Source organism: Ylistrum balloti, unplaced genomic scaffold (assembly GCF_031769215.1).
Source record: "Ylistrum balloti isolate Yb309-2 unplaced genomic scaffold, AGI_CSIRO_Ybal_v1 Utg369960, whole genome shotgun sequence".
Taxonomy (NCBI): domain Eukaryota; kingdom Metazoa; phylum Mollusca; class Bivalvia; order Pectinida; family Pectinidae; genus Ylistrum; species Ylistrum balloti.
This window is the reverse complement of record NW_026782058.1, coordinates 370,509-391,794: the sequence shown is the minus strand read 5'-3', so window position 1 is coordinate 391,794 and position 21,286 is coordinate 370,509. Positions and strand designations below refer to the sequence as shown.

General features: G+C 34.5%; 2 protein-coding genes across 2 annotated transcripts; both read right to left on the bottom strand.

Moving 5' to 3' along the window:
- Positions 1-391: 391 nt before the first annotated feature.
- LOC132547551 (phosphatidylserine decarboxylase proenzyme, mitochondrial-like) lies at positions 392-6,891 on the bottom strand. Its single transcript, XM_060211322.1, has 7 exons — positions 6,854-6,891; positions 6,147-6,241; positions 5,685-5,797; positions 4,813-5,049; positions 3,211-3,502; positions 2,332-2,492; positions 392-670 (listed from the first exon to the last, which is right to left on the bottom strand). The coding sequence occupies exons 1-7, from the start codon at positions 6,889-6,891 to the stop codon at positions 407-409; spliced, it is 1,200 nt and encodes a 399-aa protein (XP_060067305.1). The 3' UTR covers positions 392-406.
- A 1,731-nt stretch (positions 6,892-8,622) lies between these two features.
- Positions 8,623-18,799, bottom strand: LOC132547546 (uncharacterized). Its single transcript, XM_060211316.1, has 8 exons — positions 18,782-18,799; positions 16,722-16,794; positions 13,827-13,928; positions 13,029-13,153; positions 12,136-12,264; positions 11,824-11,898; positions 11,594-11,729; positions 8,623-9,691 (listed from the first exon to the last, which is right to left on the bottom strand). Exons 3-8 carry the CDS (start codon positions 13,917-13,919, stop codon positions 9,383-9,385), a joined length of 867 nt encoding a protein of 288 aa, XP_060067299.1. The 5' UTR covers positions 13,920-13,928; positions 16,722-16,794; positions 18,782-18,799; the 3' UTR covers positions 8,623-9,382.
- Positions 18,800-21,286: the final 2,487 nt, after the last annotated feature.

The window sequence follows — 21,286 nt, the reverse complement described above, 5'->3', positions numbered from 1 at the left end:
AACCTGCACTTATATATAAAATTTGAGAATGGACACAACCAAGTCAGTACACACCACTTTTCAGATTCTTAAGAAACACAAACCCTATGGTTAGGGAGTGTCAAACAACAGACTTAAAATCTTGACCCGAGATTGCACACTCCGTCAAATAAGCTATCCCCCCACATACTATTAAGTTATATTTTCTTGTAAAATTTTACAATCAAAGCAAGCTGGTGATTTCATGAGTGATTTCACATAACACACCACAGAAAATTCCACATCAGCATATAAAATAGAAGTTCTAACAGATATAAAAAATTTATTCAAAATAACCACGAGCTTTTTCTTTCATACATATTTCATTAATTTTAATAATAACTATATACATATTTACAGAACAAAACTCTACTCAATACAACACTCATCAACTTTTAATTTTTTGATGTTCATTTTCAACAGTCAATTTTTTATCATTTCCAAGAGCTATACCACACTTCACTTGTTGTCCATTGTTACATGTGAACTGGAAATCCTTAGGCGCCTCAAACACCAACACAACAGTAGAGCCCATATTGAATTCTCCGAACACTTCACCTTTCTTTACCACCATACCATCACTTTCTCCGTCACTGAAGGATTTGTCTATGCTCTCTTTTCTTTTGTTCTCTGACCTATTTGTGGCCAGTTCCTGTTAGAAAAAAAAGACTTGATTTTATGATGTTGTTTACACACAGAAAATCCTAACAGGTTGTTGTAAGACTTAATTTTTTATCAATAGCGTTGAATATAGAATTGTGAACCAATTATAAAAACTAAGAATCATATTTTACAAATAAAAAGAGAAAATATTATTTCATTTTGATCACATACATGTATAACAATATGATGTGTGGATCATCCAAATACAAAGTTTAGATTGTGTCAGTACAATGTCTAGATCGTGTCAGTACAATGTCTAGATCACATCAGTACAATGTCTAGATCACATCAGTACAATGTCTAGATCACGTCACTACAATGTCTAGATCATATGTCAGTACAACGTCTAGATCACGTCAGTACAATGTCTAGATCATGTCAGTACAGTGTCTAGATCATATGTCAGTACAATGTCTAGATCATGTCAGTACAATGTCTAGATCATGTCAGTACAGTGTCTAGATCATGTCAGCACAATGTCTAGATCATGTCAGTACAATGTCTAGATCATGTCAGTACAATGTCAAGATCATATGTCAGTACGTCTAGATCCTGTCAGTACAACATCTAGATCACGTCAGTACAATGTCTAGATCACGTCAGTACAATGTCTAGATCACGTCAGTACAGTGTCTAGATCATATGTCAGCACAGTGTCTAGATCAAATGTCAGTACAATGTCTAGATCCTGTCAGTACAATGTCTAGATCCTGTCAGTACAACGTCTAGATCACGTCAGTACAATGTCTAGATCACGTCAGTACAATGTCTAGATCACGTCAGTACAATGTCTAGATCAAACGTCAGTACAATGTCTAGATCACGTCAGTACAATGTCTAGATCAAATGTCAGTACAATGTCTAGATCATATGTCAGCACAATGTCTAGATCAAATGTCAGTACAATGTCTAGATCCTGTCAGTATAACGTCTAGATCCTGTCAGTACAACGTCTAGATCACGTCAGTACAATGTCTAGATCACGTCAGTACAATGTCTAGATCACGTCAGTACAATGTCTAGATCAAATGTCAGTACAATGTCTAGATCATGTCAGTACAATGTCTAGATCATGTCAGTACAATGTCTAGATCATGTCAGTACAGTGTCTAGATCATGTCAGTACAATGTCTAGATCATGTCAGTACAATGTCTAGATCACATGTCAGTACAATGTCTAGATCACATGTCAGTACAATGTCTAGATCATGTCAGTACAATGTCTAGATCATGTCAGTACAATGTCTAGATCATGTCAGTACAATGTCTAGATCACATGTCAGTACAATGTCTATCTAGATCATGTCAGTACAATGTCTAGATCACATGTCAGTACAATGTCTAGATCATGTCAGTACAATGTCTAGATCATGTCAGTACAATGTCTAGATCATATGTCAGTACAATGTCTAGATCATGTCAGTACAATGTCTAGATCATGTCAGTACAACGTCTAGATCATGTCAGTACAATGTCTAGATCATATGTGAGTACAACGTCTAGATCATGTCGGTACAATGTCTAGATCATATGTCAGTACAATGTCTCAATCATGTCAGTACAACTTCTATATCACTTAAACTATGCCTTGATCAGTACATTAAAATGCAAATGTCATTTTGATACATCACATGTATTGTTATGGCATACCTCATCCCGGTAGATTTTGATAGAGCCCACATTTGTGGCCCCTACAGGGATGTAACTGAAGAGTCCATGTTTCCAGGTGCCAAGATATACCACCCTCTCATTATAATTAAACAGGTCCTTCACACGCTCAGCAACCCATGGACTTACACTTAGAAGTTTCCCTACAAAAAAACACACAGAAAAGACGGTATAGATTAGAGTGATCCGTTTTTGATGTAACACGATCATCTTTGAACAATCATCTAATGACGGTCTGAACCTACAAATGAGACGGAACGCTTTTGGAAAAATTGAAAACATGCTTTCACCTCAACAGAAGTCCTAATTGTAAGAAGGCAATTTATGAACTTCGGAAGTGCTGATCTGTGACCACAAGATTGATTTTGTAATGTCACCATGACTGTAACTCACACTTAATATTGACATAAATCAGGAGTGAGAGACCTTCACCTGACTCCAACCTTGACTTTGTATCAAGTAAATATGATGTCATCAGAGCAGTTACCTTCACCAGAATATGACCTTGACTTTGTACCAAGTCAAAGTGATGTCATCATGACCCACAGTTCATATATATATGTATCATATCAAACACTCATTGGAAATATAGAACATTTCAATGTATGTGTTACTAACATCTGCAGCCCGTATAATATCGAAAAACATAATTAAAAAAGCATGTTCAGTTTTCCTCCTCTGGAGTTATGTCCCTTGTCACTATAATACCATTGTATGGACTTTGGAATTTGTACCAAATCCCTGTGTACAGGACAGTGACTTTCATCTTACCGTTATTTTTAGGGAAAATGAAAATTGATTTGTTCAGCATCGTAACACTCTTATCCTCCACTAATTATACACTTAGAGGAAGTGTTTTACCTGGGAAATGCCTTCTGAATTTGATGGTCCAGTCAACTGCAGAGTGGAACCTGTGGTAATTTCCAGGAGCCAGGTATATGATGCAGTAGTACAGGTCATTACCGGGCTGTATATGTAGGCTCTTGTAAAACTCTTCATCTGACATGAAATGTACGTTTTCTGCTAAAGGACCATTTAGCCATGATGTATGTCCAAGAAACTGTCGCAGTGAATAGGTTATTCCTTTAACCTGTTCAAGCTTTCCATCCTGTACCACACCAAAATGTAATACCTTACCATCAGAAGGACAAGTCTGCAAAATCAAATATAAAATATTTAAAAGAAATCCGATGCTGAAATTGTTTCAAGTCTAGTTTCTCTAGAAAAATGTGCTTTTAGAGCATCAATTAGCAGGAATCAATGACAGAAATATTAAAACTCAGAGTACAATATCAACCCAGAACTGTAATTCAGGAAAGTAAATAAGTTCCACTACTGTAACTTCTTTGTCCCTCCCTTCTCCAACTTCTTTCCTTGCAAAGGATAGAATCAAATAACAACAATGTGCTGCAACTTTTATATAATTATGTTTCAAAACGTTTTCATAAAACTAATTCATTTGAGCTTTGATAAGAATAAAAATAATTTTATCAGAGCTTATCATTATTTTCTTTGTTACATTAAAAACATCCCAAACGACAAATCAATGTGTAAACTAAGTTGTGTCACATTCAGTCATTCGAAATTCATTCATGAGTGAGCCTGTCACATTACACAAACAAAAATGTATCTACATAAAGTGTCAAACAATGGATGGAGGGACTCGGAAAGCATTGATGACAGATAGTTTGTTTACATCATTAAGTCAGAAAATGTGCTGCTGGATTATAAGCAGTTGTGATTTTTGACAATGGTGAGTCGGGGGGAAAAGCAACTTGATAAACATTCCTTGTTGATCCTGATAAAACAAGTACATGTAAAGTGTCGTTGATGTATGCAAGATTCTCCTTTTATTCACCATTCTGAAAATCGTTTTTGGCAACAAAGCTTATGACATCACCAAGATTGAAATCCATCCTGTAATTGTAATTTAGACACGAAATTTATAAGTAGCCATCATTTTATTTTGGTAAGGTGATATTGCATTCAGCCCCAAGTTCAAAATGTGCAAAAATATTTAAAAAAAAAAAAAAAAAACACTTTTTGCTGACAAATCCATTACTTATTTATTGTTTTCTATTTATGGACATTGTCAGATATTTAAATATCTAAATATCTTAAGTTGTTGTAGTCTGTCATGGAATGATAGTAATCCACACACACCAGGTTTATGTGTAATTAAAATTACATTCATAAAAAAAGGCAAGTCTCAACAGACCCAAATTACATTCATAAAAAAAGGCAAGTCTCAACAGACCCATCCAAAGCTGGCATGTTGCCAATGACTCCATCAATCATTATGAAGTGGGCGGAGCTAGATATAATTTTTTTCATCACAAACAAAGAAAGTAGCATTTTCCCAACAAACAAGAAAAACCATTAATATGTAGGTATAGAAAGGGTATAACATGGAGTCAAACTGAATGTTAATATTTTTATATGAAAAGTTCTTAAATTCCTCACCAGGTCATGGAGTTCATCTACAGGGCGTGCATCAGGTTTCAGTGGCCGACGGAAAAATTCCCCAACACTGGAGTAATGTGTGAGGTCCTCGTCAGCTGCTTCACTCAGATCTACGTTAAACATGCGTACATAAAATCCTAGCACAGGCTCTCGTAACTTTTCCGGCAACTCAATCTTAGACAAGCGACCAAAAAGTCTGGATACTACTGCTAGAGGCAATTTCTTGTAGGCGTTTTCCTGGAGGAGTAAAGAGATTTCAGTGTTAAATCATCTGCCGAAATGAATTAAAATTTACCAATATTGTTGTCATGGTTAGTGCAATAGATGAGCCATATTATCTATATGGCACAAGTAGTAAAGAACTAAAGAGAACACAGAGCCTTGGTTCGGTTTTACAAAACACACGATTGATGATTCCTCTTAAAATAATTAATATCATTATACATACCAGGAAAAACAAAACCTCCCTTCCTAGTATAACTTGAATTTTGAATTTTCAATGACATTTTAGAATCTTTTTCAATTAATAAACTTTTGAGTTCTCTGTCCTATTTGTTGGTGTGGCCATTTTATCATACAGTAATGTATCATCAGCGAGTGTTGTTCAAATACTGTGTCAAACTCAAACCGATATTCCAGATATTTCAAGCAATAAGGATATAAATCTAATTTTACAAAGCCATAAATTTTCTTCAAGTTTTGGAATACTATGTACTGCTTATAATGATACTGCAAAACAACGACAGGTTGTCTGTTTTATACAATAAAGGTATGGTAATTGTTCTTGTACTGGAATCATTGATATTGTTTCAGAAGTTTAAATATTTTACAACTGGTTTGGTAAAAGTGTTATTAAAGTATTTAACACTTACAACTTGTTTATTAAATGTGTGAGGGCGATATACAGCAACACCTCCACCGACAGCAACAGAAAATACAAGGTATTTAAGCCACCACCCCCTCTTCTTGGGCTGATATACAGTTTCTGAAGCCAAAAAATAACATAGATTTCAGTCAATGTTGTTTACAAGACTTTCCTTTGTAAGTTGCTTTGAAGTAAGATTCCTCGTAATTTGGCTTCTAAAAATGTACTGATCACAAAATTTGAAAAGATGGCCTAACATATTAATACATTTGGCCACAGACAGATATATGTTCATACATATGTAAAAAGGTTATTGTCAAGTCACTGCGGCTTGCACATAATGTTAGATATACTCCATTCAATAAGCTACAGACTCAGCATGCTCCTCTTGCTCTGTTCACTTTGATAATAAATTTAAACGAACAATTTTCACATACAAGTATACCATTTCAGAAGACTGAACACATACCACTCCAGGACCTGTGAAACACCTGTACAACATTGCCACATCCTGCTGGCCTAGTAGGACATTGGGTGAGGAGCCATCGATGCAACACAACGCCACTGAAAAACGGACCAAGCAACGGTCAGTAAATTATAATACTTTTACCCCATCTAACACACAATCTAAATATTTGTTTTAAAAAGTATCACCTGTGCAAGTACTTTCAGATAAATGCTTTTAACTGTTAACAGGATTTCAAGTGCTTCCTTAAGTAGAATGAAAAGAGAACCAGAACAATTGTGAAAATGTTTCTCTTACATACATTGTGGTAGATCTACATGTATATTTATGCAAGTATATATCATGTACATACGTAACCTGACTTATGTAACCAACAAGCACAAATAAATAACACATCTACTAATTTAAAACAAGTCTTTTAAATACTGTTTAACTGTAGGGGTATGTTTAGATGATAATTACTTATTGACTTTATCTAGGAGTATCAGAATAAACATGCATGACCTCCCTTCCCTAACATAACAAACACATAACAGTCAGCTGTTATAGTAGAAATAGATGTTGAGTGTACTGTTACATCTTATTGTTGAGAGTTAGCAATCAGCTATGGCTTGCATCACGATTTCCATGTCATGTAAAATGGTTAATAATATAGAGGCGGTACTTTGTTTTATATCTTATTCAACAAGAACGTTACAAGATTTGTTTACCTTGACGGTCGCACACGGTACATCATGGAGGTCGCCATGTTGGATACAAGGTTAAAGGTTGTTCGACACCAAGGTAATATCTTACCCTGAAAAGAATGGTCCGGGATCGTTTTAAAGGACCTAGTGTGCGTAAGATTTTCCATAAGGTTTGGTATTCAAACTTCCACATCACAGTATTTGTTATCGAATTGAGAGAAAAAAAAATTATTCCCAGCATGAGTATCGAACGAGTCTAACTTAAACGAAATCAAGGATTTTTTCCATTACCATTTTTCCAGGTTTGATGCTCTTACAGAATTTGGGATATTATGGAAAATCAAATTTCTATGAATTCGTGTTAATTCATGACCGAGGCACACGAGGACATCTTTTTCTGTTTAGTTTTAGTTTCTATTAAAGTTGCTCTGACCACCTCATCATAGTTTCGCATGATGTGAGAACGTTTGAAGAAAGAAACTATGTATAGAGCACGGTTGATCTGTTTAGTGTACACGTGCCGTCAAACCATATTAAGAATTAGACGTTGAATTTATGTGATTTTACGTCACCAAATTCATAATAGCAAGATGATGGTAAATCTAATATCGAGGCCGTGTCCCTTCTATCATTGAAAAAAGTAAACAATAAATTGAAGACTAATTTAGAGGTCATGTATTTGGTAACAGGATTGTAAATACATGGAACAGCATTCCCATTTAATTTGTAAATGCCCCTATAAGTACTATCTTAAAGTCAACACTTAACAAATATTGGCAAGGCATAGACGTTAAAAACCAAAGTGTTCTAGAAAAGATGTTAATGGATAAATATTGCCCCCATGGCTGGTATGCTCATATTCCAAAATCAGACCGAAACATTTCCCAATGAGATGTTCATGTCGTCATCAATCTGGTTCTCTCGAAGAAACTCTAGGTCATGACCTTTCCGTGTGAAACTGACATTTATGACTGTAATCACGAAACGCCCTCCGGGCTGTTCCAGATCGGAGTTGACAATTAATTCCAAACAGATATGTAAGCAAAAGTACGAATATCTCATTTGTAATAGTGAAGATGTCAAAGGCTTCCCAAGCGTGCTCTAAAATAAGTGTTTCATTGAATTTTACAAAGTAACAAAATACTTTATATATAATTAGAATTGTAATACTTATTAATTAAGTTATTTTGGTGGATATAAACAATAGATGTTGTCAATAAAGATTTTGTTATTTAAGACGTACTCAATAATAACTGAAAGCGAACTGAAGGTGACCTGTCCTTCGTCAAATTCTACCAAGTATGAAAGCAAAAACGAATCCGCCAGGAGGGTGGCACGGTTAGTTCCCATAGCTATGTCAACAATATGTCGTTAAATCTTAACAACAAACGTGACATTTCTTACTTGGATTGACAAAGACATCTATGATAGGTGTCGTCCACGAAACAGAAAACGCTTACCTTTTCGTTCTCCATGTCATTTTCTGATGTCTACGTGTAAATCTTTCTTTTGTTCATATTTTGTCAAATTAAAAGTTTAATCGAATTTGAGTTTGAATTAAGATTCTCTTGACTTGCCAATATAACATTTGTTGTTTTAATTAAGATACTGATATTTTGAACAAACACAATGTAACAAATTTTGTTTTGCTGTACGACAAACAGAAAATTGACAACAGTGCTGAATACGATAACTTTGCTGTTAAATCGTCATTTTGTAACTGGATTTAGCTCCTTTTTAACATTTTATTGAGAACGTTTGCAGTCATGAAAAAACAAAGATAAAGCTGTAAATAACTTTAGAGTAGTTGAAAATTTTAATTAAGGTTTCTTGAGAACTACAAATGAACATCGATAAGTGGTTATCATGTGTAATCTTAAGTTGATATTGTATACACTCTTAAATTGTAGTATGTGTTCAGACATTTTACGCTCCTCTATACGAAGACAATGGCAGCTGATAAAGTCACTACGTAATTCAAGTCAAGTGATATGAAATATAAATTATATATACATGTTTATGTTGATGAATAATGTGAATCACAATATGGCTGGAAAAACGGAACACAAACCGCGATTGCTGAAGTACGTAGTGTTCAATGAACCGGAACGGTATTTTCTGAGCACTGTTGATGATGTAAAGCCTTTTGTCAGGCGTCCGTTTGTCTAGCCTAAAAATGTTTTGTAGGATATGTTTTTTTGACCAGTTAACAAGTATGAATATCACATTCCGTTACGACGCAGCTGTTCAAGGCGAATCACATATGCAGGTTTTTTGTTTTCATATTTTTAACTGCATATGTATTTTGATTTTATACACAAAATATATCTTAAAACTCGCTTTTAACAAGCAATAGAATGATAATAACTAAGGCTTCCAAAAGGATTGTAAAGTGAACCCAGTAGGTTTTTCGTAGCACAACTGAATCGAATGATAAACCAGGACTCACTCACATATTTTGATCAGAATAAATCGGATTCACTTTTGCATTTTAATCTGTGTTGATATGGATACATAATCAAGTTCTGATAGCTTGTGCAGTAGGTGGTTGTTCTAAATGTATCTGAGGTTTAGAAAGGAGATTTCGTAACATCCCAAGGCTTGTTTACGCGTGACTTCAGAATGAAATCGACATTTGTTGTTTTCACTTATTATCCAGCTTCTGAAGCCGACGAAACAAAGATCACGAAGAACGTTAAGTCTATTGATGTACTCTTCAGTCGTCTCCTTTAAGACGTAGTCTGGGTTGCCGAGTCTGACGTTCAACTGTTTTACAGTTTCTAGGTCGCCATTCTGCAGGGCGTGAGGAATAACAATGAGTTCTGTAGGGGTTATATCTAATGTTATCACATCTATAGTTTTCTGAAAGAAAATCAATCACAGAATTTATTGATTAATTAAACTGAATTATTAATTGATAAACTATACACCATTAAAACGATGTGTGTTAGAAATTCTAAAAAAAATGTTCAAGAAATGTATGTAGAATATACCAAATTTACTGTAATATATTAATACATACTAATTATAGATCACAGATAAGGTTAACGACAAAGAAATACCCTCCTCTCCTAAAAATGACAACTCGGAGAAAACGTTATTAATCACGAAATTATCATGTGAACGATTACTGTAATATATGATAGTTTATCTATAAAATTGTTAGTTATGTTATCAAAAACATCTCCAGTACTCACATTGAAAATTTATACATATCTCAAAGAGTATTCCCATCGCTATATTTTCATGTTTCTATCTCAACTCACACTGTTTATTCGCCTGTCTGTAACACTACTCACATTGCTTATTGTCCTGTCTCTAACACTACTCACATTGCTTATTGTCCTGTCTGTAACACTACTCACATTGCTTATTGTCCTGTCTGTAACACTACTCACATTGCTAACTCGCCTGTCTGTAACACTACTCACATTGCTTATTGTCCTGTCTGTGACACTACTCACATTGCTTATTGTCCTGTCTGTAACACTACTCACATTGCTAACTCGCCTGTCTGTGACACTACTCACATTGCTTATTGTCCTGTCTGTAACAATACTCACATTGCTTATTGTCCTGTCTGTAACACTACTCACATTGCATTGCTTATTGTTATTGTCCTGTCTCTAACACTACTCATATTGCTTATTGTCCTGTTTGTGACACTACTCACATTGCTTACTCGCCTGTCTGTAACAATACTCACATTGCTTATTGTCCTGTCTCTAACACTACTCACATTGCTTATTGTCCTGTCTGTAACAATACTCACATTGCTTATTGTCCTGTCTGTAACACTTCTCACATTGCTTATTGTCCTGTCTGTAACACTACTCACATTGCTTATTGTCCTGTCTGTAACACTACTCACATTGCTAACTCGCCTGTCTGTAACACTACTCACATTGCTTATTGTCCTGTCTGTAACACTACTCACATTGCTAACTCGCCTGTCTGTGACACTACTCACATTGCTTATTGTCCTGTCTGTAACAATACTCACATTGCTTATTGTCCTGTCTCTAACACTACTCACATTGCTTATTGTCCTGTCTCTAACACTACTCACATTGCTTATTGTCCTGTCTCTAACACTACTCATATTGCTTATTGTCCTGTTTGTGACACTACTCACATTGCTTACTCGCCTGTCTGTAACAATACTCACATTGCTTATTGTCCTGTCTCTAACACTACTCACATTGCTTATTGTCCTGTCTGTAACAATACTCACATTGCTTATTGTCCTGTCTGTAACACTACTCACATTGCTTATTGTCCTGTCTGTAACACTACTCACATTGCTTATTGTCCTGTCTGTAACACTACTCACATTGCTAACTCGCCTGTCTGTAACACTACTCACATTGCTTATTGTCATGTCTGTGACACTACTCACATTGCTTATTGTCCTGTCTGTAACACTACTCACATTGCTAACTCGCCTGTCTGTGACACTACTCACATTGCTTATTGTCCTGTCTGTAACAATACTCACATTGCTTATTGTCCTGTCTCTAACACTACTCACATTGCTTACTCGCCTGTCTGTAACACTACTCACTTTGCTAACTCACCTGTCTGTAACAATACTCACATTGCTTATTGTCCTGTCTGTAACACTACCCACATTGCTTATTGTCCTGTCTCTAACAGTATATTCACATTGCTTATTGCCCTGTCTCTAGCACTACTCAAATTGCTTATTATCCTGTCTGTAACACTACTCACATTGCTAACTCGCCTGTCTCTAACATTACTCACATTGTTATGTCCATAATGACGCCGTATGTCTTGTAACGTTCGCATCCATCGGTGATTACTATATCCTGTAAAGTTACTAATTCCCTCAGAAGTAAACAACAACCTCTCCAGATATCGTCTACTGCTGCGCTTCATCCTGTATAACAATTCAATATTACAATAAACCACAGTAACCATAGAGAAGGTTGAAAGCGACAATGTAAACACAACAACAACAAAAAAAACACTACCTTGGATCAAAGGCGTAGGTGTAACAGCCAAAAGTCTGCGTTATTTCTTCACTGAAAGAAAAATCTCTCCGAATACTGAAATAAAGGAAGATAAAATAATAGATATATGACGTTATGGTTCATGGTATCTTATCAACAAATTTCATACCGTAAAAGAATAATTTATAGAAATAAGTTAATTGTTTCTGTTTCTGTGTTAAAGATTGAATACAGTTAACGTGAGGCCTCTTTTTATTTGATTCAGAGCAGATAACATGGTACAATACAGACTAATCACACAAAGATGAGTGCGGCATCGTCAGAAAGTTTTACCCAAATGAATAAACGATGCAAGGATCGACCAGTCTGAATTCCTCGTCTATACACACGTCCCAGCCCCCCGGGTGTGCCTTGCCAAGCCGCACGCCCTCTTTACACGGAATTTGCTCTTTCGATAGATATCTGTGTAAAAATATAAACACATAAGATATTGTGTTATACGAGAAACTGACTTACAATATTTGTTTTTGGAAATGAGCATTTAAAGAAATGACAGCATCTTTTAATGTGATCAATACCTTTTGCAATAATGGAAAAGAAGTTCAGAAGATGTTCTGAATGTAATGTCATATGTACAATTTCATATCATAGATGAAGTGTTAGCCACACATATATTACATATACTCGAAAATGGTAAAACTGAAATATGCACTTATTAATGATATCAAGCATATATATATAACTTTCAGAGTTCTCACATTTGGGCATTTAGTCCACGAGGTTTACCGTATCCTGTCTCTCACATTTTGATTTATTTGAATGGTGACACTATTCAGAATCCACACTTGAACTTGACGTTCTTTTAAAATATCTGATATATGAAAATAACAAAATTTATGGAATTACGGGGCTACCGTAACTCCTAAATTTAATTTTGACATTTTTTCTCATGAGTGTTGATTTCAATAATTTTCTTCCACGGATTGAAACTTTTTGCCCTTAGCATCAATGGCAAGTCTTTGAATGGCGAAACAGCTGTACGATGTGGTTTCAGTTAACAATCTGTATCGCCGAGTGTTATCTACTGCAGCTAATGCTTTTGTTTTACTATTCGCTTGTAAGTCGTTTGTGCTGTCTTTGTAACGGAACTGTGTTAAACAACACAGCATGATTGGGATGTTCGATATGAAGATTCTTTCATTGATTGCTTGAGAATTAAAAAGTACCTATGATATAGAGAAGCTAGTTCGAGTAGACTGAATGACTCCAGTACGGAATGGGTCGGGATCATGCAGCTCTCCAATCTAGATGTCTCAGTCGAAGTCACTACAGGTTCCAAGCTCACTGGTTCCTACAACAGCAGAATTAAACTAGCAATGTCACAATAAAGGGAGGATGGCAATCTGTTGGCATTCAGCGATAGAACAACGTTTTACAGGAAGATATATCAAGGACATATGTACAAAGAATGCGCAGTCACATAATTCTACATATCACATAAAATGCTCTTAACCCAGAGCTAATTTCCTCCATCCCAATCATATGGTTTTATTTGTAGCAGTTGATTTGATAATCAATCAATCACGTTTTTCTTAAAAGATGTCAGAAACTGACAAACTCGCGACACAAGGCTTCAAGATATAGGTAATTGAAAACGACAGGGAAGTTTCATGGTCGGCATAATGATTGGAAACCCATCGCGAAATGTTTCATTTCTTGTTACGATATAAAGATGGGCGTGTTAGTGCTCGATAGTTTAGCTGTTGGTTCCGTTGCTATAATAATGTGTTTAATTACTTACTTAGATTAGCCTTAACGTCGGCGATGAAGCAGGAGACGCTTACTCTTTTGAAACGCATGGTCTTATTTTTCTTGTAAAATTGAAATAGTCTCCGTTTACAAAAACTTCCTCTAACAAACCTTGAAATAACGTTACCACAATCACTGCCACCGCTAAAGAATCCTAATGAAGGAGTGAAAGGTCACAGAACATAAATATTCTACAACATGTGTCCTTGTTTTACCTTGTGAACCAAATCCATCCATAATATGGGCAGGCTAAATCCCACCAAGCTTGTCAGCCACAGGGAAAGACATCCCAAACATTTCTTCGTCATGGCCAGTGTCTGCGTGAGATACAAAAGTAAATTGACAGAAACGTTTAAATGAGACATTGAATGACACGATCTTTGATCTGCTCCCGTCATCCTATGTCTGAAACGTTAAACCTTGACTCCCAAATACTCTGTTTGTTCGCTCATAGCTAATCTTTCTGTAATTGAATATGACTGGTTTTGTAACATAGTATGTCATACGCATAATCCTTTTACATAACATTTGACACAATAAACTGTTTTAATAGAAAAGTGTGTGAAAGGTTTTATCTGCATGTTTTATTAGTTTCCTCCAGACGTTACTGAAACCCTATCCTCAGTGGATAACAGTATGGTTACATATGTTTTTCAAGGAGAAATTACCCCATATTGTCTGTTTATCTAAAATTTCAGGGTAGCCTTTTTCATACACCATTTCTGTTGTTTCATGTTAGTGAGAAGATGCATACATATATTTATGGTGCTACAATTTGTAATATAACATAACTACCCTGATTTCAGTGTAATAACACCAATTACGTAAAAATTGTTTTCACAACGTGTGTATGAATACTGGCGCCGTAACGTCACGGCGTTATTAGCATTGTGACATCACTAATAGAAAAAAAAATGGGAATGAGAATATCGCAAAGTTTTCAACAATACACGCAAAAATGTTCATACAGAAAAATAAAATAAATCCGGTCTCGTTTCATAAATCGTATATGAAATGGAAATTCATATAAGGTCCTCTGTATATACAAACTTTCATATATAGATCGTATATAAATACATACACACACACACACATACATACATACATACATACATACATACATACATACATACATACATACATACATACATATATTTTATTTATATGAATATAAATGTATAGAATCTAAAAAGTAATATCGACGGTATGGTCCAATATTGGCACTTGATCATAACAAACAAATGTCCGTTTTATGCGTATTACTGGAATAGATATATGATCAATGAATTGTGTCTTGATAAAAGGGCAGGTTGCCTCGAAAATTTGAGAATACGCTTGTCCGTACTGTCGCCATTACTCCATTGATCATATATATAAAGTCTTATCGGGATTTATCCTGATTATATCAATTTATACTTTTCACACTTAAAACTTTGTAACATGTTGATGTTTTTTTTATTATTAGCTCGCCTTGTATGTATTGTTAAATAAAGATTATAATTAATCACTCTGTCAGCGATGATGGTGAACTGGCAAATTTTTTACCAATGTATATAAAGGAATAATGTTGTAATATCTCTATATACAATACATGGTTTTGTATTAGCCGGCAAGCATATCATACCTAGTCCAAGGTCTATATAACTATTGTAAATCATTGGGTGTGCACGCTAACCTTCGTGACGTCAACAGATATCTCTTGTTTAAATGATTAAAGAGGTCAACAATTAATACCATTGCATACCACAGTATGGGTGTCCTAATACAGACGTTCGTAAGCTGTCCTGTTTTAAGGACACCCCTTTATATACATTGTATCATCGATCATTATAGTTAACACGAATGTTATATTCCAATTCTAGCAATTATTTTTTAAGTTGATAATATAACACGCAATATCAAGAGAAAATGGATTATTGGCATTTGAAAAATAAACAAATAAATAAATAATAAATAAAACACTAAGTTTGACTTCTTATTCAATAAAAAAAATATCTACCTGCATGCAACATTTTGTTGAATTTTACAACCACTTTACAAATGTTGCTTAGTTCACGTTCACAGAGTTCATTGTCTTTACTTATGTAATATACAGCCCGATCCCGACTAGATTAAAGCACTTAACACATCCTGCCTGTAATGATTTAATTTGAAAACTTGTTATCACTTCATATTAATGGCAAAGACAAAGAATTCTGTAAGAATGCTTCACCTGATCAATGAAAGTAGTAATTGTGTATTTTCATAATTTTTCCTATGTTCAGTTCTCATCTACAGAAGATCATATATTTTGTCTCCTGACTTCCCCCTCTAACACGCCTGACTACATTCTCTTGAGGATGTACTCAGAGTGATATGTTTTCTGTGAAATTATCAATATAAGGATAACAGTATACTTTATGTTAATTAGCCATATCATACCAAACAAAAACGGGATATAATCGTCATTAATCAGGAAGAGTACACTCCGTGGATCAAAGAAATAAACATTTTTTGGGGTGAATTTTTATGGACTCCTTTGCTACACAATTCCTTACACAACAGCAGTGGCCGAACAAACATGATGTTATGTTATGAGACAATGATATAAATGAAATAGCCAACGTAAAACCTTCTTTCATAACGGATTAAATAATTTTCGTAGCTCCAATTTCGCGTTTTTCACAGATAAATAGTTCTCTCGATATAGTTCGCGGTCCTGAAAAAGGAACCTAGGAAATCAAATATTATATCAACCTCAACAAAACGACTACGGAATCTGAGCTCTTTAATTTCTCCCAAAGAACCCTTGTGTAATTACAAGTAACTGTTCTGTTGGAGAGTTCTGGTATAAACCATTTATCATAATAGTTGTTCCCCAGACTCAATTCTGTGTGAATTTGTTGTGAATGATAATTAACTGACTGTTTGCAGTGAAATGATGCACTCATCAAGAATGTACCTTTATAGACACATTCAATGTCGTAACTGTCTCAATGTTGGCGATTTATGTCCCAGGACGATCTAGAGTGAACACCTACGTTGATGCTGTGATATCTAGATATTCAATGTCGTTTGCTGTTTCAGTTTTAATGATTTAAGTCCCAATATTATTTAGAGTGAACACTTACCGTGATACTGTGATAACTGGATATTCGATGTTGTTCGCTGTCTCCACATTAGTGATTTATGTCCCAGGACGATCTAGACAGTAGATAGAGTTTTAGTTTATATCGCAATATCATCCTGATGACATCTAACTGACAGAGTTTACATTGTTAGCGTCTTTGCTAAATGCAGGAAGAATGGTTGTAGTTCTCAACCTAATCGCAGTTACTTGTAACTTACACAACCAACACTTCACTTTCTAATCAATCTTAAAACAATTTAACTTATGTTTGTAGAGTTAACTTGACAGAGCAATTTTCTACACACGTGGTTAGCTGATGTTGGTGACATGGGGAGAAACAAGCCAAATGGCGTTTACACTGACTTTATATCAGACTGACCATGCTCTGGTCTGTGTTGGGTTGATTGACGTTTACCACATAGAACAATGGGTAGGATATACCCAGGTGTATAGGAGTCAGACGTGACGTCAGCATGTACACCAGGCAGTTTTATGCTTCTCTGTTACGTCCTTGAGATATTATCTACCATATCAATTCTTTCAAAATACATCAGCTTTTTAAATAATTTAAATTGGATTTCCATGTGCTATAAACGTACTTTTACTGTCACCTCTTGTATGACACGAAGCAACTGATAATCATAAAGATTAACTCAAAACAAAATAAAAACCTTTCATTTTGTATCATACACAATAAATATGCTGCAAATTCAACGTTTCAAAAAGCCCGATGTCCCTATTCCGTACAAGTAGCACACTGTTTTATCCCATCAAGTTTGTAGCATTCCAGTGACACTTCGAATCAATGCAGCACACATAAGTGAAATATCTAATTGCACTGTTTACCAGACATTAAATATCTTGTTTATAGGCTGACTAATGATCAATGATTACCAGACATAAAATATCATGTATATGTGCTAACTATTGATGAATGTTTACTTTACATTAAATATCTTGTATGTAGACTTTCTAATCATCAATGTTTACTAAACATTAAATATCTTGTATATAGACTTACTGATGATAAATGTTTACCAGCATTAGATATCTTGTATAAAGACTTTCTAATCGTCAATGTTTACTTTACATTAGATATCTTGTATAAAGACTTACTAAAGATAAATGTTTACCAGCATTAAATATCTTGTATTTAGACTTACTAATGATCAATGTTTACCAGCATTAAATATCTTGTATGTAGACTTACTAATGATAAATGTTTACTAAACATCAAATATCTTGTATATAGACTTACTAATGATAAATGTTTACTAAACATCAAATATCTTGTATATAGACTTACTAATGATCAATGTCTACCAGCATTAAATATCTTGTATGTAGACTTACTAATCATCAATGTTTACCAGCATTAAATATCTTGTGTAGACTTACTAATAATCAATGTTTACCAGACATTAAATATCTTGTATATAGACTTACTAATGATAAATGTTTACCAGCATTAAATATCTTGTGTATAGACTTACTAATGATCAATGTTTACCAGCATTAAATATCTTGTATATAGAGCGAAGATTAATGTACGTGATATTACACAACATTTGATGAGATCAAGAAGTTGATAGAAATAATTACTAGGAGTTATTATTAAATAACCTGTCAAGAATAAGTAACCAGAGGAGTGATTGGAACAAGTAACTGGTTTACGAAGTTTATGAATGTAAGTAATACCTGAATATAAGCCTTGGTATATCTTGATTGACGTCTACCGTTTAAAACAATGGATATGATATACTCAGGTGTCAGACGTGACGTCAGTACATATTATGTAGTGTTGTCCTTCTTTGTTCTGACTCTGTGGTATTACGAACCGTATTTATTCTGTTAAAAAACTATTAGTGGTTTATCATATCTAAGACGGATGTCAATAGCCTATTGAAGCACGTTAAACGTGTATTTGTTTATATAACATTGATGATTGTGATAATACACACCAACTCTTTCTGATTTTACTAAAACCACGACAGTAAAAGATACAAAAAAGTATCTCGTTATAAAACGATACCATATTAAAAATAGAATGATGATAATTACCCTGTCCCTAGACTGTGTATAGCTCTTGTAAGCGTTCTATTTAGCCTCGGGAAACTCGGACTACTGGACTTCTATATTAAGATCTTGGCATATAATGTAACCAATGAGACCAGATGCCCACCGAGCACTATAAAAATGGTGATGATTTCAACGCTGTTATTGCGAATTCTGAATTTCCATCCTTCGTCATTATACAGGGTTTACTTGTCGCAGTTGATTCTTTACTTAAGGTCTTGTTCCCAATATCACGATTTCTGACAGATCAACTCACAACACAGGGTTTCGAGAGAAGTAGGTTGATGAAGAGTGTTTGAAAGTTTCAAAGACGTCATTGTGGTCTCGGTGTTGATTTTTTTTGTTTCTTTGTGCAAGGTGGAGCTTTTGAAGTTTTCACGGTCTTCATAATGTTATCAATGGGAAATATTCCATTCCTTTGTGCTTTTATGTAGCTGCAGTTGGTTGATGCCCGTTAGTATGTCTTATGACTCTGTATTTGTTTACCTTGTTCTCATTTGAGAACGTGACATTACTTACTTGAAGTGACCAAGATTAGCATGACGGGTGTTGTCTATGAAGTAGAAGTTTACCTTCCGGAACACCTGGTCTTATTCCTCTTGTACCTGTTGTTCTTATCTTGCCATAGCTTCACCTAATTTGTGTTTGAATTAAAATTCTGTTAACACTCGGTGTTTTCTTTGCTGAACAATTCGTAGTACGAATAATCAGGCTTCAATACTTTCGTTAACTATTTATTGACTGTTATTGTTGTGTATCTGGACAATGAATTGCACTTTTAATTTTTTAACAGCATTATGATTTTATGATTCTATTTTACTGAAGTGATTTTCAGTGAGACAAAATAAGTTTATTGGCTTCATTTTTCACTCATCTTACTGAATTGGTTTTCCACCGGACAAGAGACATTCACATGAAATCGTCCTAGATTTTGACATTTTATTGCATGCGTTACGATTAAACATTTATTCGATCTGATTTGATATTATAGATAGTAAATTGAACAATATTGCCAGGTTAACAGTATGTGTGCTAACGCGTTTGTCCAGTTCTATTAATGAAATATATATATACACTCTTCTGAAAGCAATGCTGTACAGTTACTTAGATAAATAAAAAGTAGGAACGACAATAAGCCTGTTCATAAGATAATGTTTCTACATTTTCCTAAAAAAGCAACATTAGATAATGTTTCTGCATTTTCTCAACACAGAATATTTGCAACACTACTTTAGTCAGATGAAACATTAAATGAAGGAGTGGAGTACTCCCGTGCATCAGTACAAAACAACACAGACTCTAATATCATACATTTAATTTTATTGTTAATAGTTAGATACACGGAAAATATATCAAATATAGATTAAATATAATAAATTAGAAATAATAGTATGATTGTGTTTAGTAATGATTTATAACTTTCCACCAATAACATATGTTAAACATAAATAAACATCACAAGCCCATTTCTTTCATATACATATCCCTGAATTTCTTGGAAAGAAGTGAAAGTGAAAAGAGTTTCAAATGTAAAGCCACGTCTCACTGGTAAATATAAATTGAGCAGACCCTTTATGCTCTCTTGTGGCTACATACTCCTGACTTCTACTTGGATATCAAAATGATTTGTGCTTAATCAATACAAAGACAAGATAGAGATTATATCAATATCAGGATAGATTTTATTTAATTAAACGTGTGCTGAGATTGTGAATATATCGCTGAGATTGTGAATATATCGCTGAGATTGTGAATATATCACTGAGATTGTGAATATATCACTGAGATTGTTAACATAGCTCTGAGAGTGTGAACATATCGCTGAGATTGTGAACATATCGCTGAGATTGTGAATATATCAGGATAGATTTTATTTAATTAAACGTGTGCTGAGATTGTGAAAATATCGCTGAGATTGTGAAAATATCGCTGAGATTGTGAATATATCACTGAGATTGTTAACATAGCTCTGAGAGTGTGAACATATCGCTGAGATTGTGAATATATCAGGATAGATTTTATTTAATTAAACGTGTGCTGAGATTGTGAAAATATCTCTGAGATTGTGAACATATCGCTGAGATTGTGAATATATCAGGATATATTTTATTTAATTAAACGTGTGCTGAGATTGTGAAAATATCTCTGAGATTGTGAACATATCGCTGAGATTGTGAACATATCGCTGAGACTGTGAATATATCAGGATAGATTTTATTTAATTAAACGTGTGCTGAGATTGTGAAAATATCTCTGAGATTGTGAACATATCGCTGAGATTGTGAACATATCGCTGAGATTGTGAATATATCAGGATAGATTTTATTTAATTAAACGTGTGCTGAGATTGTGAACATAACAGGATAGAGTTTTGACACATAGTCTGTAGCTCACGAATATATTGATGTATCGACGGCATATAACACACAACACATGTTGACACATGATGATTTACACACGATATAAATGTACACACTCTATAACACACAA

What these genes read in the sequence shown, in the direction of transcription:
- LOC132547546 (XM_060211316.1), bottom strand. Translation starts at nt 13,919, where the DNA reads ATGACGAAGAAATGTTTGGGATGTCTTTCCCTGTGGCTGACAAGCTTG. An exon ending in GGATGGATTTGGTTCACAAG is followed by an intron (nt 13,154 to 13,826) that starts GTAAAACAAGGA and finishes CTGCTGTTGTAG; the next exon opens with GAACCAGTGAGCTTGGAACC. An exon ending in GTCATTATGGACATAACAAT is followed by an intron (nt 9,692 to 11,593) that starts GTGAGTAATGTT and finishes ATTTTCTTTCAG; the next exon opens with AAAACTATAGATGTGATAAC.
- LOC132547551 (XM_060211322.1), bottom strand. Translation starts at nt 6,891, where the DNA reads ATGGCGACCTCCATGATGTACCGTGTGCGACCGTCAAG. An exon ending in TAGATGAACTCCATGACCTG is followed by an intron (nt 3,503 to 4,812) that starts GTGAGGAATTTA and finishes TTGATTTTGCAG; the next exon opens with ACTTGTCCTTCTGATGGTAA. An exon ending in ATTCAGAAGGCATTTCCCAG is followed by an intron (nt 2,493 to 3,210) that starts GTAAAACACTTC and finishes GTTTTTTTGTAG; the next exon opens with GGAAACTTCTAAGTGTAAGT.